The sequence below is a fragment of the Gracilinanus agilis genome, chromosome 5 (assembly GCF_016433145.1).
Source record: "Gracilinanus agilis isolate LMUSP501 chromosome 5, AgileGrace, whole genome shotgun sequence".
Lineage (NCBI taxonomy): Eukaryota > Metazoa > Chordata > Mammalia > Didelphimorphia > Didelphidae > Gracilinanus > Gracilinanus agilis.
The window spans coordinates 92617446-92640587 of NC_058134.1; the positions used below are offsets into that span (position 1 = coordinate 92617446).

Here is a 23142-nt window from a genome sequence, read left to right on the forward strand (position 1 = left end):
TTCTACTCTCTGGAGTCAAACAGAATAGGTCTGATCTCTCTTCCACATAATGGCCTTTCAAATTCTTGAAGAGAGTATCATGACCTTTTTAGGTCTTTTCTTCTCTAGTCTGAACATCTCCAGTATCCTTGTCTCATTTTTATATGACATGATCTCTAGGTTCTTAATCATCCTAGGCACTTCAATGCCATCTTTGGACCACTGCCCTGGCTATTCTCCATGGTTGGCATTTCCCCTTTCCTCAAGTCAACCTCACAGAATCCTTCACTATTTTCCAGACTGAGGTAAAGCACCATCTTCTACAAAAGCTTTCCTCATCCCCTCAATTGCTAGTTTCCTCTCTTAATACCCTGTACCAATACCTTATTTTGCATTTTCTCTATATCCTTACATATGTACATGTTACCTCTCCTGATATTCAAGGAATGCAAGTTCCTTGGGAACAGGAGCTATTTCATTTTTTTCTGTCTTGGTATTCCCTCTGCCTGGCACATAGTAGGCACCTAATAAAGGTTTAGCTATTTATTGACTATTTTGATTGTTCTTCTTTGGATGTATGTCATTGCTCTCACTAGAATATGGCATTCCAAAAGAACATAACACTATGGATATGGTCTGGCCAGGGCAGTGGACAGTGATACTAGCATTTTCCTTGGGTAGGGGGGCACTGTTTGTTTTAATACTGTCTGAGATTTCATTAGCTTTATTAGCTACTGGAGCATACTGTTGTCTCATATTAAACTGTTAGCTCACTAAAACTGCCATATTTCCCCCCCTCAAACTGCCATCTAGCAACACCTTTCTCTGCTAACTTGTGAAGTTGATTAAAAAAAAAAAACACCTCAAATACAAAATTTACATTTTCTTTGGTCTAGGCCTGTGATTTCGCTATTGTTGAGAACTCCTGGTGTGAAAGTTCCCTTAATCAGTGCAGATCAGCAATTTATCTATAACTTAAAGGAGAAATTATTTTACCATATTACATGGCAAGTACATGTCAGACGTCAGGTCTTCTTGACTTTGTGGACAGCCCGCCATCTCTTACTCCATGTTGCCCCTAAAGATGTTCTATTAAATTGCACCATAGATTTATTCTGTAGTAAATTAGATTTTTCACTATTAAAGTTCATCTTAGATTTGGTCCAATGGTCTAGGTCCTTGTTGGCAAACCTATGGCACACATGCCAGAGGAGGCTGCTCCCTTTCTCCTCTCCACCCATACCTGAGGACATTTCTCACATGATCTGTCTCTCTGCCCAGCAGACCAATGGGAGCTTTTCCTCCCTCCTCTGTCTGGGGTAAGGTGGGGGGCTCACGTGCGGCATGAGCATTTAAATTTGGACACTCAGTCTCTAAAAGGTTTGCCATCACTGGTCTAAGCTATTAAATTTTTTTTTATTAAGATCTTTTTGAATCCTGAATGTCATCCATTGGCTTAGCAATTTCCTTATACTTTAGTGCCATCTGAAAACCTGATAATCATGCTATTTATGGCTTTATTTGAGCCATTGGTGAAGATGTAAAACAGTAGAAATCCTGGATCACCTGGCTTGTGGGTGACACTGAACCATTAATGACTCCTTTTAGAATTTTTGAGCAGTTGGATTCATCAGGGATGGCTTCCCCAAACAAGTAAGTTTGTAAATAGGTACTGAGGGAAGAACAGAATTTGAATCAGCATAAAAGAAGGGCAGAAGGAATTCTGAAAAGTCTGATTCTTACATTAAAAAAAAGATAGTATCAAAATACCATAGAGTAAGGATTCCTAGAAGAAGAAATGCTTTTTTTCCCCTAAAGCAGCTCAGTTATCTACTACTTTCTCATTCATTTATTCATTCAATTGTTCAACATTCAATATATTTAACAGTGAAGCCTATTAGTGGGATATGTATATATAGATACATATGTGGTTTCTGACATCAATCAATAAACATTTTTTGTTTATTATGTGTCAGACTTTATAGTAGGTCCTGGTAGTAGGTCCTGGGAATGAAAATGCAAATGTGAGCCAATCCTCTCTCTCAAGTAGAATAGCTTCATGCCTTTTACTGCTAGGAAGAGTGATAGGTCATATACACAGTGTAAAACTGAGTCCAGTTGAGAAATGAAGTGATTTCACATAATCCCATGAGGTTCTAGCTAAAAAGGACACTTAAATGTTCTCACAAAGATTTTTCCTAGAGGATGGTCTGTCAATTTTAATTAGTTCCTTTGTTTGTCATAAAATACATATAAAGTAATGTCACTCTCATTAGTATTGAGTTGATTTGTCACTTCTTGGGACTGCAAGATATGGGCAAAGGTTTTTACAAATGTGTTGGGGAAAAAAGAATAAATGGAACAAAAGATTTGCTTAGCTACTGAGATGAATAGTTAGAAATTATCTCTGGGCTTGTTCAACAGTTACTTCATAATTTCCTTCCCTTACCAACACGTTCTTTATACTCTTGCCAGATTCATCTTTGGTCTGTGAAAATCCAATCATTTTACTTGTCTACTCAAACTACTTCAAAGGTTTCCTATTGGCTCATGAATAAATTGCTTTCTTTTGTCAATACCAACTACTCCAATGACTTCAATTATTACCACTCTGCAGACAGTGCCAAAACTATATATGTGCAGCCCTTATTTCTAACTCTGGTTGCACATTCCCAACTGTGCTTGGACTTCTTTAGTTGAAGGTCCCAATAGGAACATCAAAGTCAAAATCAAATTCATCATTTTTCTTTCCAAAATCTAGCCCTAGGATTAAGGCTATTAGGGCAAAATAGTAACAGTAGAAATCTAATCTCTCTTCTGCATTGTCATTTTCCTCTCCTGGATATCAACAACAGTGCATGCCTGAGAGCAAAAGTCTTTAATTGCATCGATATGTCAGAGGCAAATTCAGTCTCACAAAAAGGAAAGGTGATGTGAATTGAGAGCAAATTGTTGCTTGAAGTATATTATCATAAATTCAATTTCCTCAACAGAAGATGTAATGTTACACTTTTGTCCCATGGCAGAGTTTGAGTAGAAGTCAGAACTAGTAGATTGGGGGGGAGAAAGAAGAGAGGATTTTCTGGTGGTGATGATGGTAAAGAAGATTGTTTTTCTCTCCAATACTTCTACCCTGACCTTGTTCAGAAGACCACTGAACTATACATTGTGAGCATCATTATAGTTCTATTCCAATAAAATGAAGGAGAGAAAAATGTCATATAGAAAGATATCCTCTCTCTTACATTTTTTACTTTAATTTCTATTTCCAGAGGAAAAATCCTTTTGAACAGATTTGTCAGGGGCAATCAACCCAATATGTAAAATGGCACCTGGAAGCAAATGCTAGTAACTGAGTTCACCTTACAAATTGGCAGGTATCTATACATGATTTAAAGAAAATCAAGAAGTGCAAAACCCCCTTCAGTTTCATTGTCTCAAATTTTTTCATTTACCTATTCAGCATTAAGCACCTACTGTATTGGGTAAGGCATACATTTTAGATAAGGCATGATGTCTGATTTTCTGGAGCTTATAGTTTAGTGGAAGGATGATCCAAATATAGGTACTAGAATACACAATATAATATAATAGGTACATTAGAGAATTTTAAAGATTTTGAGAAGGAAATTGTTGCTTACTGGTAGAACCAGAGAAGACTTTGGAAAAGTGGTGGCATTGGAGCTTTAAAGGATAGAAAGAATTATTCAATGAGCAAAGAAGGAAAGAGAATTACATGGTAGACAATAGGAAAGAAAACAAATTCTTTGCTTATATTTAATATGGTACTTGGCACATAGCAACTGCTTAATTAATGTTCCTATCTGTTTGACTGTCTGTCTGCATATTTATCTATCTGTCTTCAAGGAAAGAGGCATGAAAGAGGACTGAATATGTTTGGAAGAGCGGTGAGTAGTCCAATCTGACTGGTTCATAAACTTACTAAAAGGGAATAATAAATTTGGAAAGTGATAGTGGTGCCAGATTGTAGAGGTCTTTAAAAGTCAAGTTAGAACTTTTAAGCTTCTATTACTCCTTTGGAGGGTAGCTACTGGCCTATATAAATTACCAATATATCAAAATACCTCCTCCAGAGAGAAATTTTTCTCAAAATAAATATGGACCATCTTTGATCCAACTACTCAAGGGAGTTTAGGCAGAGATCAGCCCCTTTAATGTTACAGAAATTAAAGGTCATCAAGTTAACTTCTTCTTTTTAGGAAAATCTAAGTGTAGTGAGGAGGTACTTGACCCATGACTCAAATTAGGGATACTTATACATTTTAGTTCTGATCCTTAGAGTATGTGACAGTTTTTTTTCTCAGTTATTCAGTAGTGTCCAATTCTTCATGACCTTTTGGTGTTTTCTTGGCAAGGATACCAGAGTGGTTTGCCATTCCCTTCTCTAGCATATTTTACAGATGAGGCAACTGAGGCAAACAGAGTTAAATGGCTTGTCCAAGGTCACATAAGAAGTGTCTGAGATCAGATTTGAATTCATCTTTCTAACTCCAGGTCTGGCATTCCACCTACTGTGCCACCTCGCTTCCAGGGTGGCAAAAGGGAATAGGATAGCTTTTAGTATTATTAGCATTACCACAGAGCACTATTTCAGAATTCTTATACCAATATATTTATAGCTCTGGTAGAGCTATATGGCAATCAGGCATAATAAGAAGATAAAAAAATCTAATTTACAGCAATGGTTTTGACCTTCAGCTCCATTCTCAGCTTATCACACATGTATTCCAACAATATTTTAGCAGAGATGTTTGCCAAAAAAGCTAAAATATTTTATTTACTCGTAGTCCCTTTCTAGGAGAGAGGCTGGTGGTACAATGGCCAAGTTGGAGGCAGCTATAAGTGAGAAAGAAGAATCAATGATCTGGGTGATAGGCTATGAAGCAAAAATACTTAATCTAGCTATCTTTAATAATCAAACAATATGCGTCTGCTGTACACATATTATGGATCAAGAATTTGTTGTATGAAGAATTAGTGTATACTACTTTGCAAGAGATGTGGGAATGTGGGATTTTGCAAATATTGTCAATTTTTAAAAATGTATTGATTGATTTTACTCTTTTTTCCTCTTTTCTTCCTCTTAAAAAAAGAAATCTTTGTTATACAGGATATATCTCTGGGAGGGGAGAGGAGGAAGGATGTGAAAACAAAAGACATCAGTAAAATTTATTTTTGAAAATTAGTGTTAGGCATGATTCTTGCCTTTAAGGAATGCATGATCTAATGTAAAAATTTAACACTAAGCAGCATAAACCAATATGAGAATTATGCAAAATAATAGATAAAATTTAGGTAGTTCACTGTGTGGTACAGAAAACAAAGGCTATAATAGTTACCTATTAAGAAAGGCTGAAATAGTAAGAGAAGACTGAATGGAGAAATCATAATCTGTGTATAGTTTTTCTGATATGTTGCAGTAGTTGTTTTGCTAATATCTTATTTAAATATTTTATGTCAATATTCATTAGCGGAATTATTGTCTATCATTTTCTTTCTCTGTTCTGATGCTGCCTGGTTTAGGTATAAAGTTCATATTTGTATCATATTTGTATCAGAGAGGGTAGGATCCCTTCTTTTTCTGTTTTTTTGCAAACAGTTTATGGAATATTAGAATTAATTGTATGCTAATAAAGCCAATAATTTAAATGAAATGGATGGATACTTACATAACAAAATCTAAACATTTATAAAACACTAAATGCCCAGGTTAACAAAACAAAAATAGGGAATTTAAATAACCAAATTTCAGAAAAAGAAATGGAACAAATCCCAAATAAACTCCCTCTGCCTCCAAAATCTAGGAACAGATAGAATTTACAAATGAATTGAATAACAGATAAAGTTGGCATAATCTAAAAATTTAGAAAGGTTAAGAGAGAAAGGGAATTTCTGATGGGTAAAAGAACATAAGTAAAGGGAATAAGCAAAGTGTGTTTTTAGGACACTAAATTCAGTCTGATTATAACATGCTTGGGCATGGGGGTTCCACCTTAAAGAGCAAGCTCCAGGACAGCAACCACAATCCCTAGCATCAAGCACAGAACTTTGCCCATAATAGATGATCAGTAACTCTTTATCAATGATGATGGTAATGATTATTGTGATAGGTAAATTTGGCCAAATTGAGAGAACTTCAAAATTTGTTTGGAGGAATTTAAACTTATTGCAATAGGAAAACACAGCATAATGGGGAAAGGTACATGAAATAGAGATGTGAGTTCTAGTCTCAGCTTGATCATTAGCTAACAGTATGATCTTGGGTAAATCACTTTATATCCTAAAGTTTTGGTTTTCTTCTTTATAAAATGAAGGTGTTAGACTATATTAGTAGTATTAAACTCAAGTAGAAACAGGTGCCACTAGTCCAAACTTAAGGATCTCTATAGGATGTATATTTTCTTAGAAAACTGCATATTGACATTATTGATGTCCCTTTGTATTTTTATTTATTTTGTTAAATATATTCACATGAGATTTTAATATGGTTCAGGCATCACTTGGAAGTATAGAACTATTAAAAGTTATTGAGCTTCACAAGGGCATATTGCTGAATCAGCTTACATAAAAGTACTGTCTATTATTATCATTATCATTATATTACATTATTATATGTCAGAAAATCTTAAACTCTTAAACTTAGAAGAGATCTTATGGTCAAATTCAACTTTTCTTTTGATGAAAGATTCTCTTCTAAAACATCCCTACCAGAGTAGCCATATACACTCTGTTTGAATAATATTAGAAATGCAAAAACTCACTTCTTCAAAAGGTAGTCCATTTATCAGTCAATCTCCTTTGTGCTTCAATAAATGTCCAAATGATTTGTGAATATTAGCTACTTTAATAATTTCTTTGCAAAACAGTGTGGGTTTTTTTTTCATCCAGCTGACACAATTATTCATATAAAGATGTTTCTGCGTAACTTAGTCCCCCTAGCTAGGACCCAGGGGAGAAACAGGACCAATCACTAATTGTATTGCTTTAGGTTGTTTTTTTTATATATCTTCTGAGTCATTCTGTCTTGTACCACGTGCAGTTTCTTGAATGGTTGGCTCTATTCTGCACCATTTAGTGTTTGTATTCTCAGCTGAAAGGGATGTCGTGCAGGCTGAAAGAGATTGCTGTGTATAATCCAGGCAGAGACAGAGACAGAATTGGGGGCAGGCAGAACTGCATTTTAATTCCCTGATGCTTCCTGCTCTTGAGGAGCCTGCTAATCAACTAATTCCTTACATCTTGCCCTCAAAGCACTCCAAAAAACAATCAAGCTCCTTTTTCCACTTCTTGGCCACTGCAGTCCAGAGTAAACCTCATTCACTATCAGGTTTCAGTTTCTAACTGGTGAGATTATTCCACTGAAAAGATGGGGATCTGAAGAAATAGCAACTATTTGTTTCTAAATTTCCTTTATAGAACCATAACTATGCTGGAGTGATCAGATACCTATAAGCACTGGGATTGTAGAGTAATGATTTTAAAAGCCGGTACAATTGTAAGGATAATATAGTATTTTTTTCTCCTTCTGCACTGTAGAAACTAAATTTCCTTTCTTCCTTTTGATTCTTGTTCTCACTACTCCAACTAGGTGAGGTCTTCCCCAGCTTCATTCTCTCCTGGTGGTAGGCTTTCTACTGAAAGTGCTGTCCCACAGCACAATGTCAAGGTCTCCTTTTCTTCATGATTGACTGAAGGGAATTTAGTTCTGCTTATTATTGCAGGGCTGCTTCCAATTGTTTGTCCCAGATCCCCAAACTACTAGTTGTAACGCTGTTCCTTTTCTAGCTGAACTGCCTCCTAGAAAACTCTAGGTTCTGTTATACTCTATATGTCTCAGGTGAATGAATACCATTTTGATTCAGACTGTAGAAATACGTAAAGTGGCCAAGTTGGTTTCTTTAATATCACTTTAATATCTGGGGACACAGTTCAATCTTCAGTGACCCTAGCTGGAAACACATATGACACTGGAGCAGAAGGGCTCTGTCTGCTTTACCTAAAATTTTATGAACATCAACTCAACACAATCTGTAATACACATTCACACACGTATGTATTTTTGTATGTTTGGTTCTATCTAAATACATACATATGCACATAGTATGCTAAACTTGGAATTAGGAAGATCTGGGTTCAAATCCCATCTTCAGTCATTATTAGTTATGTGGCCATAGTTAAGACACTCAATCTCTGAGAGTCTTAGTTTCCTCATTTATAAAATGGGTTCAGCAACACAGGTGGTATTAGGTATTAACTCCTTGGGTCATGGTAAGGCTCAAATTCAAATGCATGAAAAGTATTTCTTAAGCCTTAAACTTTGAGACATGCTACCTCTATTTTACTTTTTTCTCCACACTGTGGTAGTCTAAGAGGTCAGTAGCAAGAGAGAGAAAGAGTCTTGTTTATGTACTGGATGCAGCCTGAAATGTTTTGTTGTGAATTTTAAAAAATGGTATCTGTCTGACACTTGTCTCCAAAATGGTATTCTCAAGTATGGACTGAATTTTAATTCTAGATCTTTAGCTCTTGAAAGACCTATGGTCAAACCATGTTTGCTTTGTCTGAGCAGGCATCTCAATGTGAATTTGACAAAAACACACATGGTACATCACTTCCATTTACTTCCTTAACCCACAAGAGATACCAGAGAGCGTCATTTAGCATTGGTTTTTCTCAGATCAACAAGGTATCGTAGAGTCCTGCCATTTCCTAAAGCCGGGAAGTGCTTGTTTGGCTCTTGGTCAAAATGGGTTTCTAAATTCTGTATGTTGATCCCTTAATGTTACCTTGTAGATGACTCCTCAGTGCAGATCACACATGATAGCTATAAGGTAACTGCAAATAGTGACTTTGTTTCTCTTATTTCAGGATTTGTGGCACAACTGGGCTTAGTGCTATCAATTAGCCTCATCTTGTTGAAAATAGAACATAGAAAATATATAGAAAATATAAAAATAGAATATAGAAAATTGGAAAATAAGAACACCTACTTCTCAGAGTTGTTGTGAGGAACAACTCTGAAATAGTGCTTTGCAAAGCTTAAAGCACTGTGTGAATGCTATTATATACTATTTTTCATCATCATCAATATTATTATTTTTAAACCTTTACTTTCTGTCTTAGAATTAATACTGTTTATTGGTTCCAAGGCAGAAGAGTTGTCAGGGCTATGAAATGAGAGTTAAATGACTTGCTCAGGGTCACAAAGCTAGGAAGTGTCTGAGGCCAGATTTGGACCCAAGACCACCCCTCTCTAGTCTTGGCTCTCAATTCATTAAGCCACCCAGATGCTCCTCATCAATATTACTATTATAGAATGGAATAGCTCTTTCTAGTTCACAGAACAATTTTAAGTCACTATCTAGCCAGTGGTATTGGGAAGAGAATATGCTGGAGAAATACTAAGGAGTGAATAAAGCAGGGTGCTTAAACAATTGAAGTCAGGGTTTTCCCACAAGATCCAGCCCTTACACAGTGAGATAGGAAAGTGGGTGTGTCATGCTAATCAGTCCAGATCATGGGTTCTAACTCATTTGCCATGGTCTATCTATAGATGATACTTCTGGATGAAGAATCGATGGAGAAAAATGTTTGATTATCTACTGTTGGAAGTCACAGCTCTTTAAGACTGCCATGACCACAGAGGATAGACTGGCTCCTGATCCCCTTTTGATGGCAAGACAAGCTACTCAAAGACAAGCTGGGGAGTATTTATTTCCAAAGTTTAGTAGTGGTACTTTCAAAAATATTTAGCTATTTCTGGAGATGGCTTGAATTTTGCCTCTGAAAGTAGTCAATGGAAGAATCATAGACCCAGAACTTTCTACCTATATACAGTAGAGAGATCGTCTTCATCAGACTAACTAACTAGGACTACCTAGGAACTGAAAGGATCACAAATGTTCAATAAAGTCTTATTGAACATTGAAATTAAATTTATTTGAATTTGTTATTAATTGATTACTTCATATGAACTCACCACTGTGTTGGGTACTAGATGATAGCAATGAGATCAGTTCACAACTTTGAAAAGGTGATAATTTGAATTTGAGTGGGGATATGACTTATACACTGATTATACATCAGGTACTAAATTGTGTAGTACTGACAGTAGTTATAGAAGGGAGAAAACAGAGGCCTGGAGAAGACAGAAAAGACTTTTGGAAAGGAATAAAACTTTGGCTAGCCTTTTAAGGATGGATCAGATTTAAAAACAATTGAAATCAAATATCCAGATTGAAGTGTTCTGGCTATTAAGATAGTTACCAGGGCGCTAACAAGGACTCAGTTCGTGTGGCATTAAAATAAAGAAAAAGCTAAATTGATCTCAATGTAGGCAAAATCTAAGAGTTGGGTCTTAGCTTACATTCTGTGTCCTTTGATACTCTTTTGGTAGGAAGACAAACTGCTCAAACATCTTTAGAGGATTTTGGGGGTGTTTATTTACAAAGTTATATTAGTGCTATTTCAAATGCATTTGATAATTTCTATGGATGTCTTGAAATCTTATCTCTGAAAGTAGTCTGTGGGAGGACCATGGACTATGGTAAAAGATTATGGCTTAGTCTCTTGACTGTTGGCTTTACAGTAATAATAATATCAAGTTCAGCATTTGAAAGTATGTAAAACGCTTTCTTCAAGACAATCCAATAATGGCGGTAGTAAAAATATTAAAATCACAGGATCATAGATTTAGGACAAGAAAGAGTCTTGGAGGTCACTTAGTCCAACCTGCTCAATTTACAAACAAGGAAGCTGGGGTTCAGAGAAGTTAAGGAATGAGCTAAAGATCACACTGCTAGTAAATATTTGAGGTTTAATTTAAAGCTGGCTTTCCTGACTCCAAAGCCAACTTGTTTTCTGGAGGATAGAGCACCATGGAGAGCCTTAAAAGTCAGGGAAAACATTTTCTAAGGAGCAATTTAATGTCAGATGTCTGCTGCTTTACACCTTAGGTAAGTTAGTTAGAGGACAGATCTGGCAACTTGCAAGTGAAAGGTGCTGCTATCCCCAACTGAATGTAATCATGAGCAATTGGAGTCTCACCTGGCTCATGATTCCATTTTTTTAAATTTTAAACCCTTAACTTCTGTGTATTGACTTATAGGTGGAAGATTGGTAAGGGTAGGCAATGGGGGTCAAGTGACTTGCCCAGGGTCACACAGCTGGGAAGTGTCTGAGGCCGTGTTTGAACCTAGGACCTCCTGTCTCTAGGCCTGACTCTCACTCCACTGAGCTACCCAGCTGCCCCTCATGATTCCATTTAAGGAATGATCTCCATAGACAGAACCTTGCATTTATCCCAACTGCTGCTACTATTGTGATCTGGCAAATTTATTCCCTCTCTACTTCCTCCCCCGTTTCACTGCTGTCCAAACTGGCATTGCTTATTCTTTGGAATTACCCATTCTCTTTGAAACTGTTTATCCACTGTATGTATTTTACAATGGGTTTTCTCTTTACATAAAGTTAAGCTGATTCTTATTGTCTTTTGACTGTTTGCTACAAAGAAGTGGATCATGCAATGGAGGAAGGAAAAGGATACCCATAGACCAACAGCTTTAGACTTAGAGATGATTCTATATTGAAGCTCTAACTTTCTCTGGAGACAAAAAGGGACTTTAAATATAAGCTCCTTGAGGGAAGGAGTTGTCTTGGCTTTTATATTATTCCTAGAATTTAGTACAGTGCTTAACAGATGATTTTTCACTCACTCATTTGAAGGAAGGCAAATGGAAATGCTCATTGGAACCCCCCAGAATGCCTGATCTATTCTGTTAGGATAATATATGTTGTATGTAAACACTATGCCTCTCTTGCTCTTTATCAACTTGGTACACAGTCCCTGCCCTCAAGGACTTTAAATTTGAATGGTAGAGACATGTACTAGGTATATACAAAATATGTACAAAAAGTATATGGCAATAATCCAAAAGGAGAAGGCATTAGCAGCTGGGGACTAGAAAAGGTCTCCTACAGAAGGTGGAAGTCTTAGAGGAAGCCAGGGAAACTAAGAGGCAGAAGCGAAGGCGCTAACATATGCCTCTGCTATTTACTGCAATGCTGATGTGGAAAGCAACTCCAGGGTATCTTGGGCTTGTAACCTAAGTTCTCCAGGCTTCCATTTCCTCCACTGCAAGATGAGATATTGTTCTAGATAATCTCAAATGTCCCTTTCAGCTCTAAATCTATGGGTTTTGGAAGCAATGAGCAAGGGGTACAGGAGTGGACTTAGGTCTAAGTTAAGTCCAAGTAGGCAGTGTGGTATAATGGGCAAAATAAAACAAAATAAAAATGGTCTTTGTAGTCTGAAGACATGAGTTCAAATCCCACTTCTGACATTACCTGTGTGATCTTAGGCAACTCATCTAACTTAACATGCGTTGCAATTTCTTCAATCACAAAATACAGGGGTTGGTAGAGATGGTCTCTGACCCCCTTGAGAGGTGCGGTGGATAGTTCAAATCTAATCTTAGAAATTGTATAATTCTGGGCAAGTCACTTAACCCTTGACTCAGTTTCCTCAATTATAATATGGGAACAATAATAACACCTGCTTCCTGGGTTTGCTGAGAGGGATCAAAAGAGATAATGTCTGTAAACCATTTATCCAAGTGCCTGGCACATAGTAGGTGCTATATAAATGCTGGTTATCATCATCATTATTACCATTATTATTCCTTTTTAGCTCTACAGTAATGATCCTAAATTAACTAATCATCATTGTGTACCCACTGTATGTCCAGCCCTTGATGAGCCTTTATTATAATTACTAGAAACTAGTTTGATGACTGAATTTTCACATCCCAAGCTAGAGTAAAAGCAAAACTCAAACACCAAGGAGAAAGTGCTGAGGGTCAGTGTTAATTCTGACCTCAATCAGTCCAGTTTGTGACAATTAAACTATCAAGCCATAGTATCTCCACACTTCCATGCCTGACCTACTTCCTTTCTGGAGTTTGATGTGTAGAACTGCAACTAGGGCAGAGCCACCAGAACTTTGCTCCAAGAAAGAAGATTACAGGGGGCCAAGAGTACTCTTCAGTAGCCTTCTTCCTATCCTGCCTTGTTCTGCTCCCAGCCTCTTCCCAGTGGTGTTTATCCTCCCTCTTGTATCTTAGGAACCTCATGGTATCCAGGTGGGCTGTCTCTATTGATGGCCACATTTCAGATGATCACTACATCTCAGCTGCTGCCTCCCTCTTTCCCAACTCCAGTGGGGGAAAATTGGCTAATTATAGTTCTGTATATATGGGCACTTGTAGTTAGGAAAAGGTATAGAGGTGGCAGAAAAGGTTCCAGTCTGAGTGGGAATGGTTAGAATTCCTCTCATAAACCTTTCTAAATTAGCCTCAGAAATAAATTTCTTCTCCACAGCATTTGAGATTTTGGCTCCAAACTGGAACTATGGAGATGGCTCTCAATCAGGATATCTTTGAAGAAAAGATTAATTTCAAATAAATAAAACTATTGTTATTATAACAAAAGAGATTACTATAGGCGTGCTCTGCTTTAAAGAAATTCTGTTGTTCAAAAAGTGTTAACCCTAACTTCCCAAAGAGATCAATTATAGAATAGGTAATAAACCAGTGGAGAAACCCTTTGAAGGAACCCTGTTCCTGAGAAGCTCATACTGACAAATATAAAATAAAATGATTGGAATATTGGGATGAAAACACATTACTAATATGTGCTATGGGGAAAACATAAGGAAGCAAACCTCATTCTTGGATCATCTGGTGGTGTCATTTCCAGATCATGGGTGGGCCCATTTAAACCGATGACATGTAAAGAAATGCTTGGATTTTCACATCCAGCCTAGGATACAAAAGGGAACAGGGACATAGTTAGTAATAATTGAGCCACTACTTTTTTGCCTTGTAAAGCATTTTCACATTTATTTCATGGGCTATACAAACCTATGGATACCAATTAGACATACTCCAGAAAATTCAATTCTCAATAGAGATTGGCAGAAATACTCTATTTTAGAATGTTTAACACTTGGCTGCAGGCTGAGATGGGAAATAGGATTAATTATTTTCCTTCCCATTTTGCCTTCTCTCTTCCTTCCTCTCTACACTTTCCCATTGTCTACCATCCACTCCCCTTATCATCTTCCCTAAGAAAGAAGAGGAAGAAATCAGAAATCAGGAAAGAGAGAAGGAACAGCAAAGATGACATTATTCAAGAGTAGTTTTCCCTGCTCAGAAGTGGGATGAAATTAAGGCCTTCCAAAAAAGATCTGGTACATTGTTCTGATTTGGACTCCTCTTATACGCCAAACATTGCCAGTTTGGTGGTGATGTGTACCCACCAAACATATTACAGGCCCGAAATACAATTGTTTTGGCCAGGAAGGAGAGAACAGAGGACAAATAAGAAAGAACATAAGTGGGTGGCCCAGAGGATGAGCTCACCAAACTACTGGCAATATAAGGCTTTGGAGATATGCAAAAAGTATATTTCTGGTTCCTAAGAGTAAAGCTTGAGTGCAGTATAGAAATAAGTCAAATATATTTTTCAACAAGTTGAGGGCTTTTATTTTGAGGAGCAATTCCAGGAGAAAGGACTATAAAACGCCTTTGGCTAGGAAGTGAAAAAGACCTTCTATTTAATCCACACATGTTTAGTTCTGAAGAATGCAAGGGCATAGTATTTTTCATACCTAAGGGAATTTGCCCCTGGGTTTATCAGAAACTGAGTGGGAAAGCTGAAATGAGGGGTCTCTACTTTTCTGATGCTTTCCCCCCTAAGATGTGAGAGGGAGTGATGTGGTCATACACTCAGGGTCATAGTCATAGCCACATCAAAGAAGATTCAAGCTCTATGTGCAAAGCAGAATTGCAGCAGCACACAAGAAACATGAGATTTGCAAATTTAGACATCTCCATTCCAAATGTTTATGTAGACTACTTGTGCCCAACCTGTGATACAGCCTTCGGAGCTTGTCTTAGTCTAATCAGCCACAGTCAGCCACATCCTATACTGAATCCATCATAGTGATGCCATTTTGGTCCTTTGACTACGAAGTACAAGAATCAACCAACCAAGTAGGGAGATATCCATGCTGTGTTTCTAACACCAAAGAGCTCCAAGATTGGTTGGAAGAAGTGGGGATGTTTAGTTCAGAGAAGAGAAGGACATGGAGGACACGAGAACTCTTCAAGTATCTAAAAAGTTTATCAGGTGGAAGATGTTTGTTTCTTCTGCTCAGTTGAAGAAAGCTGCATGTGGAGGAAATGATTTAAGAGGCAGAGAGGAAGATATAAATTTGATTTAGAGAAGATCTTCTTAACAGAACTCTCTAGAAGTCACATGGACTGTTCCCAGGAGACAGTGAGATCCTCTCAGCAGAGCTTTGCAAGCACTGCCTAGATGCCTGCTTTGGTTGGATATTGCAGAGGGCATTTCTCCTCAAGTAAGGAATGGGCACAGATGGTCTCTGAGCATTCATGAAATGGTGATATCTCAGCACATTTCTTCCTTTCCTCCTTCCTCCCGTGCTTTGCTAGTGGCTGTGGAAATGATCCTATCTACCCTCTGGATGGTGGTGATCACAACCATCAGTTGTGCACATAAGTATTTTTCCTTTGGTTTTGTGAAAGTGAACTGCCATTGTATATTATAATGAAAAGAATATTGAGTTTTGAGGCAGGGATCCTGCGTTCTGGTCCTAAGCCTGCTATTGATTTGCTGTGTTAACTTGGAGTAAGCTACTTAAAACTCTCAGGGTCTCAGTTTCGTCTTCTATAAGATGAGGAGACTGGGCTAGAGGAACTCTAAGATTCTTTTCAGCTCTGAATCCTATGAATATTCTATGATTCCTGACTGAAGGAGGAAAAAAGGAGGGCAGGAAGCAGATGTAGTCACCAACTCAGAGGGAAAACAGGTTTTTTTTAACTTTGTTCTGAAGTTTAGTTAAATGACTAACCCCAGTTAAGATAAATAAAAAAGGTCAATTTACCAACCATCAATTTGACTAAACAAAGATGGCAATTTAATGAGAAATAATTAATCTTTTCTCTGTTTACAGTAATGTTCATAAGCATCTCTGATTATCACATCTCCACATCTGAGTCAGCTGAGAGGAGAAAGACCTATGAATAATGTAAGTAATCAGTTCAGCAAAAGGAAAAGATAAGTGCTATTTCTCTTACCTTAGGGTAATGATAAGGCTTAACTGTGGGGTAGACAGAGCCAGTATAGGTGGGCAGGTCCATGATGGGCACTCGGGAGTCATTGATGGTGGCATAGGCTAACCTGGTCCCATCCGGAGACCACCAGTGAGCAATGTGAGTCTTTAAAATCTCCTCTGGGGAAAAGGAGAGAAAGTAGAAAGGGGTGAATGGAAAACAGAGTAGAAATCAATCACATGCCATTACAAATAGTATGATATCCAAGAAAAGGCATTAGTCCGACTTCTAGGGGACACAGTAGATAGAATGCTGGGCTTGGAATCAGGAAGTCTTAAGTTCAAATCCAGTTTCAGACACTTTGCTCATCTGTGGAAATCTAGGCAAGCTAAATGACTTGCCTAGGGTCATATTGCTAATAAGTGTCTGAAGCTAGATTTGAACTCCTAACTCTAGGCCCAGGACTCTATCCATTGCTCTTCCTAGCTGCCCATTTCGTAATGTTAGCTTTTAATATATTCTCGCAATGTCTAGTAGTCTACTTCATGGATATCCAATAAGTGTGTGGAAGATAGCAATCACAGCACATAAAAAACTTTTATTCAACTGAAACATTTATTAAATGTCTTTTACACACTAGGCATTATGCTAGATGATAAGGAGACTAAGAAAAAGTGATATACTTTGCTTTCAAGGGACTAGCCTTCATTCTTTCAGAAGATATGCCTAATCTTTAATAGAGCCTTCAGAAAAATTCAGCTAAAGAATAGCTGCTGAGTGGCTCAGTGGATAAAAAAAAAAAGCCAACCTTGGAGATGGGAGGTCATGGGCTCAAATCTGGCCTCAGAAACTTCCTAGCTGTGGGACCCTGGGCAAGTCACCTAACTCCAATTATCTTGCCCTTACAATCTTCTACCTTAGAACCAATACTTGTACCAATTTTAAGACCAAAGCTAAGGGTTTAAACAAAATTCAGCCATGATGGAGAATTGATTTTTGGAGGGTCTCAAATTCTAAGGAAGAAAGGAGGTATTTCATAATCACTAAATCACAGATTCTGAGGAAGAGGTGGGGAGAGCCCTGCTTTAAATGGACCATCCCCAATAAACAAGATATACCATACATTTCAGTCTATAGCCCCTATATAAGATCCCACAATATGTAGCTGAGCATGGATTGGAAGTCAGGGGTTTCTGATGCCAAAATTAGTGCTCTTTTCAATATTCCACATTCTATCTCACATCCTCTACAGTTTATAGTTACTCTCAGATTCAGGTAGAATGTCAAGTTCTGGGATTCAGTGAGACTCTGCTTCCTTAAAGGTAAATTCCATTATGATCACTCTAATAGGATAAGAAAATAAATCTTAAAAGAATTTACAAAAGTTGAAACACAAACTAGTTATGGACTGATCTAGGATTGGGAGTTTTATCAACAAATAGTAGCTAATGGATCAGTAAATTAATAGCACTGAGTTATTGCAGAAGTTCTACTGGAGGGCTGTCTATGGGACTATGCTCTACTGGGTCTTTATGAAGTTTACGAGCTAAATGGGGAAAATAGGATCTCTAGCTCAGCTTGAAGTGGAAAATATGGCTTCATGTAGAGCTTAAAGTAAGATGTATATAATCTATGGCACCATATTGCATCATACATAGGTAACTGGATAGTATAATAGGTAAAGAGCTAGATTTGTTATCAGGAAGCCCAGAATCCTGCCTTAGTTGACCCTGGGCATCCGAAAGACAAATCCTGTCTCACCTACTTACTAGCTATGTGATCCTCTCAACCTCAGTTTCCACATCTATAAAATAGGGATAATAAAAACATATACCTTGAAGCAGGGTAGTTGTGAGGATCAAATGAGATAACACATAAACTACTTTGTGAATTTGAAAAGTATGTAAATGCTAATTATTATTATTGTTATTGTTATTATTATTAAAGATAATAACCAGGAGTAGTAACAACAAAGCTTTTGGAGTATAGGATGAACCAGCATCCACTCTATATATCTGACCAGTGTAAAATTAGAATCACTTGGAATGGCCATTCTACTTTCCAAGCAGATTATCGTTTTTCTTAGAATCAATATCAGTTCTAAGGCAGAAGAGCAGTAATGGTTAGGCATTTGGGGTTAAGCAACTTGTCCAGAGTCACATAGCTAGGAGTATCAGAGGCCACATTTGAACCTGGGTCCTCCTGACTCCAGGAATGGCACTCTAACCACTATGCTATCTAGCTGCCCTCCAAGTAGACTTTCAAAAGAACTGATCATATGTGAAAAGTCTACAGACTGTAGAACAAAGGAAAATACAAATAAGGAAAAAAATCTGCAATTTCCCCATGTCTTTAGATGGTTGGGAAAGTGACTTTCAAGTTCAAGCTTGGAAATGAGGTGCATTGAAAATGACTTTGTAGAGTTATCTGACCTATTCTCTCGGAACAGCGAATAATAGAGATTCCAGCAGATGGTAACTGGAAAAAAAATAGTCACCATTTGCAATGCAATGCAATTTGTTGGTGATTCTGCTCCATCCTGATGGCACTGTAAAGCTAAAATGAAATATAACTGAAAGCTTGCTTGGATGATAGCTAGAAGTGAGTTGCATTCAAGGAAAGGTAGTGAATAGGGAAAAAAAATGGAATGAGTGGAAAAGCATACTAAAAAAGAATTACATCACAACATCCAACAGCAGTGAGTTAATTCCTACTGAAATCATGAAAATTCATAATAGAAGTCTGAAATGATGACTTTTCCAGAGTTCCTGAATAAACATGATTTTCACTTAAGTAAAATGATCCTTTCTGGTTGTGTGACCCTGAGCAAGTCATTTAACCCTGTTTGCTGCAGTTTCCGCATCTATAAAATGAGCTTGAAAAGGAAATAGCTAACCACTCTTGTACCTTTGCAAAGAAAACTCCAAAAGGGGTCATGAAGAAGCAGATACAACTGAAAGTGATGAAACAATAAGTCCTTTGTGAGCTCAGGGCCATCCACTTGGAAATGGAAGGGACACACAAGACAATTCCCAGGACCACAGATGGCTAAACAATAATCTAATCTGCCTGCTTGGCAAAAACAATAAAAAGCCTGGTCCGTAAAGCCAGACCCTCCTTGTTACTCATCAACCCTAATTGAGAATCCAACAGTGATGGCAATTTTAACTAGAAATAGGGCCATTAAATCATAAAAAAGGATCTAATTTCTTGATTACATTTTAGTCTGGTTCAGGATATACTTGGGAGAGGTAAGGACTGCATGTGGTCTGCAGGTGGTTGTTTCATACCTCTGTTTGACACAATTTACTTTTTTGGGGGTTTCATTTTATGAGTTCTTTATATATGTATGTCATGGGTTACTTTGGAAGTTTGATGAAATCTAGAGATTCTGTTTCAGAATAATGTTTTTAAAAGTAGAAAATAAAATAACATAGGATTACAAAGGAAGCCAATTATGTTGAAATAATGGCCACAGTATTAAAAAAACCCTGGATTCCAAGTTAAGAACCCTTGATTTAGAGCAGGGGTCAGCAACGTATGGCTCTCGAGCCATATCTGGCTCTTTTGAGGGCCAGATATGGCTCTTTCTGCAGGAGCCATAAAGTCAATTTTTTTTCAGGCGCTGCTACAGGAATGTGCAATGTGAGCACTGTATGGCTCTCAATCCACTGAGCTACCCAGCTGCCCCCAATGGATTATTTTGGCATTTATGGGTCTCACAGACAAAAAGGTTGCAGACCCCTGATTTAGAGTGATAATTAAATTTTAGAAGATGCTTTCAAGCTTGAAAAAATATTCATGTATATCATCTCATTTGAATCTCACAAATACTGCAAAAGAGGTTACCTAAAAGTGTCATTGCTCTAGTTTTGCAGATGAGAGAACTGGACTAAGAGAGATGAGATGTGTTCATGATTGCATAGCTAATAAGCATCAAGGGCACAGTTTGAATCTAGGTCTTCATGACTGTAGGTCTAACATACTAATCACTACATCACATTGCAAGCAGGCTTGGAGGAGGTCCTGGAGGAGGAAGCACAGAGTCATTAGGGAGGGCTGGATGATATCATACCAAGTCAAAAACCACTAGACTAATGAGGACTTAGAATAGTCTTTGGGTTCTTCTAAGTCAGCTTTCTTCTTGAGACAACCCAAGAAAAGGAGATAATCAGATGCATACTAGAATATCACAACTAGGTAGCACCATTCTGGGCTTGGAGTCAGGAAGACTGATCTTCCCGAGTTCAAATTCGAACTCACACATTTAAGTAGCTGTGTAACCCTGGGTGAGTCACTATGCCCTATTCTTCTCAGTTACCTCATCTGTAAAATGAATTGGAGAAGGAAATGCCAAACCACTATAGTACCAAGAAAATCAGTCCCAAATGAGATCATGAAAAGTTGGACACTACTGAACAACAACCAGAATCTTCTTATCGTCCCAGGTTCAGTATTTTTATTTGAGGTCTAAGAAAAATGATCTACGACATTTTGAAGCATTTTGGACATGGAGGGCATGAAGTACTCAAACATTCTTATGTCAACAGCAAGAAGAGATTAACCTGTTGCTGTGTAATTCTAATACTATCCAGAAATGAGGCTTTGGATTAAGTTCAGTGAGCATGGTTTCCATTTCCCAGAGAGTAGACATAGGAAATAGTCATTTCTGTTTGAATTATGTAAGGCAGTTTCCAATCCAATCCAATCCATGATATTACAACTGCAACAAATGCATAGAGTGTTTGCATTTTAAAACAAGAGAAGAGGAGAGAAGGCCATAAAAAGGGCGAAAAGGTAAGGTCATTATGATGATTCAGCATAGAACCTGGCAGGCAGGATGTGCAGGGATTACTCTGTGAGCCAGGATTAGGAGGAGTTTACTCCCAAGAACTCTTTTCCACTGACTTTTTTCTTTTGGCTCTATCCAGGCCAATCTTTAAAAAATTATTTTTTCAGATCAGACTTAGCATTCAACAAACAAGGACATGTAAGGACCTACTTATGTGTAGCATCATCTTCTAGCTGTTGGGGATCCAAAGATAAAAACCTCAAGTGCCCGAGCCTCATATCATCCCTTGCTCCTTCTCTTGGCTACCAGTGTTTGAACTGGTGATGTGAATCAAACTTTTTGGGTTCTTGATTATCCCGTTGACATGCTCCAGATCCTGATCTCTGTGCTTCTGAGGCCATGCAGGTAGTCTAAACCCAGCTTCTATGATCTCCCTGTGGTTTTGTCATCTTGACCCTGACCTAAATCTTGATGCTGATTAAGTCTGCCATAGTAACCTTGAGAAGAGGACTAGAGCCTTTGCCCTGATGGGCACTTTTGCAGGATCATGGATGACATTTAGCCCATTCCTTTGAGAGTATATTTTATTTGAACTGAACTCAAAGATCTAACAGTTCACCAAAGAGGCCACCTCTGTTACAGTAGCGACAAATAAAAAAATGACTTTCATAGATGCCAGATATTTGAGCCAAACAAACTGGACTAGTCTTGGTTATTTTTCTAAGTAATGGTTCTTTAACACACCGTTCCCTCTGCAGTGGTTGGTTTTTTTCTCCTTTTCCTTATATTAGCAGCTCATTAAAGAGATAATTAAGTGTAAGAAACTTAGTGGGGAAAAGAGACCAGGCAAACGGATTCTTGACATTTTAGCATTAATTACGGATGTCTTTATTCTGCAAACATTTCTCCAGAATCTCCAGCTTAATGAGGCAGTTTGCTTGAATGTAGCATGCCAAGTGAGGTTTTAGAGCATTTTTGTAGGGAGAAAAATCTATTCCTCTAGACAAATTTAATTGCCTGAACCCTCACCTTAGAGCATAAAAGAACATTCTGCCATTCTTGGAAGAATGATTAACTTGGGAAAACCCGAGGACATTCCTTTCCCTTACCTACACCTACCCTATCAGTAGTGCCATCTTGGAATTGAGGAGGAAAATTACATTTAGAGATATTTGCTATAGAACACTGTTGTATTTCCTCTTTTTTTTTAATCCTTAACTTCTGTGTATTGGCTCCTAAGTGGAAGAGTGGTAAGGGCGGGCAATGGGGGTCAAGTGACTTGCCCAGGGTCACACAGCTGGGAAGTGTCTGAGGTCGGATTTGAACCTAGGACTTCCCATCTCTAGGCCTGACTCTCAATCCACTGAGCTACCCAGCTGCCCCCTGTATTTCCTCTTAAAGGGACCAAAATATATATTATTGTACCATCAGCCCATGGAAGTGGTTGTGCTGGTTTTCCTTGTGTTTTATCACTTTTAAAAGATTTTTAAAGCCCTTCATAACCCAGTACCTTCTTATTCCCCTCTATATACTCTGTGACACTGGCTTCCTGACTATTCTTCATGTCAAACACTCCATCTCTTAACTTCAGGTATTTTTGCTAGTTGCCCCCAATTCCTGGAGTTCTTTCCCTACATTTCCATCTCTAAGCCTAGAGACAGGAAGATAAGTTCAAATTTGGCCTCAGACATTTACATTGTGCGACCCTGGGCAAGTCACTTAATTATATTTACCTCCATTTCCTCCTCTGTAAAAGGAGCTGGAGAAGGAAATAACTTCCTTTACCTCTCAGCTAAAATCTCACCTTCTACAAGAAGCAAAATGCTAAGTGTCTTCATTCTGTATTTATCTCCTGTTTATCCTGTATATAACTTGTTTGTACACAGTTGTTTACATGATGTCTTCCTCATTAGACTATGAGCTTCTTGACACATTTTTTTGCCCTTTTTTTTCTGTATCCCAATATTTAGCACAGTGCCTGGCATTTTCATACTAAGTGCTTAGTAAATGTTTGTTGATTGACCAAATGGTTAATTAACTAAAGAATAGGGGCTATAGGAAAAGGAAAAGTTCTGACTTTTCTTCTTTTTTACACAGTTTCTGGATGAGCTAATTAGGTTGGAGAGGTTAAGAGTCTTGTCCTAAGTCCCATAGCTGTGTAGGGTCATAGTAGGGAATAGGTCACTTTTGTCAAGGATGGGTTTTAATCCAGTG

General features: G+C 37.8%; 1 protein-coding gene across 1 annotated transcript in view; it reads right to left on the reverse strand.

Annotated features, from left to right (window-relative positions):
* DPP6 (dipeptidyl peptidase like 6) overlaps positions 1–23142 on the reverse strand; it is a 993205-nt gene that overhangs the window by 160239 nt on the left and 809824 nt on the right. Inside the window, exons 9-10 of the mRNA XM_044677974.1 lie at positions 16161–16315; positions 13721–13818 (exon numbers count right to left, since the gene is read on the reverse strand). Of these exons, the coding sequence (XP_044533909.1) occupies positions 13721–13818; positions 16161–16315 (253 nt within the window). The remainder of the gene's footprint in view (positions 1–13720; positions 13819–16160; positions 16316–23142) is intronic.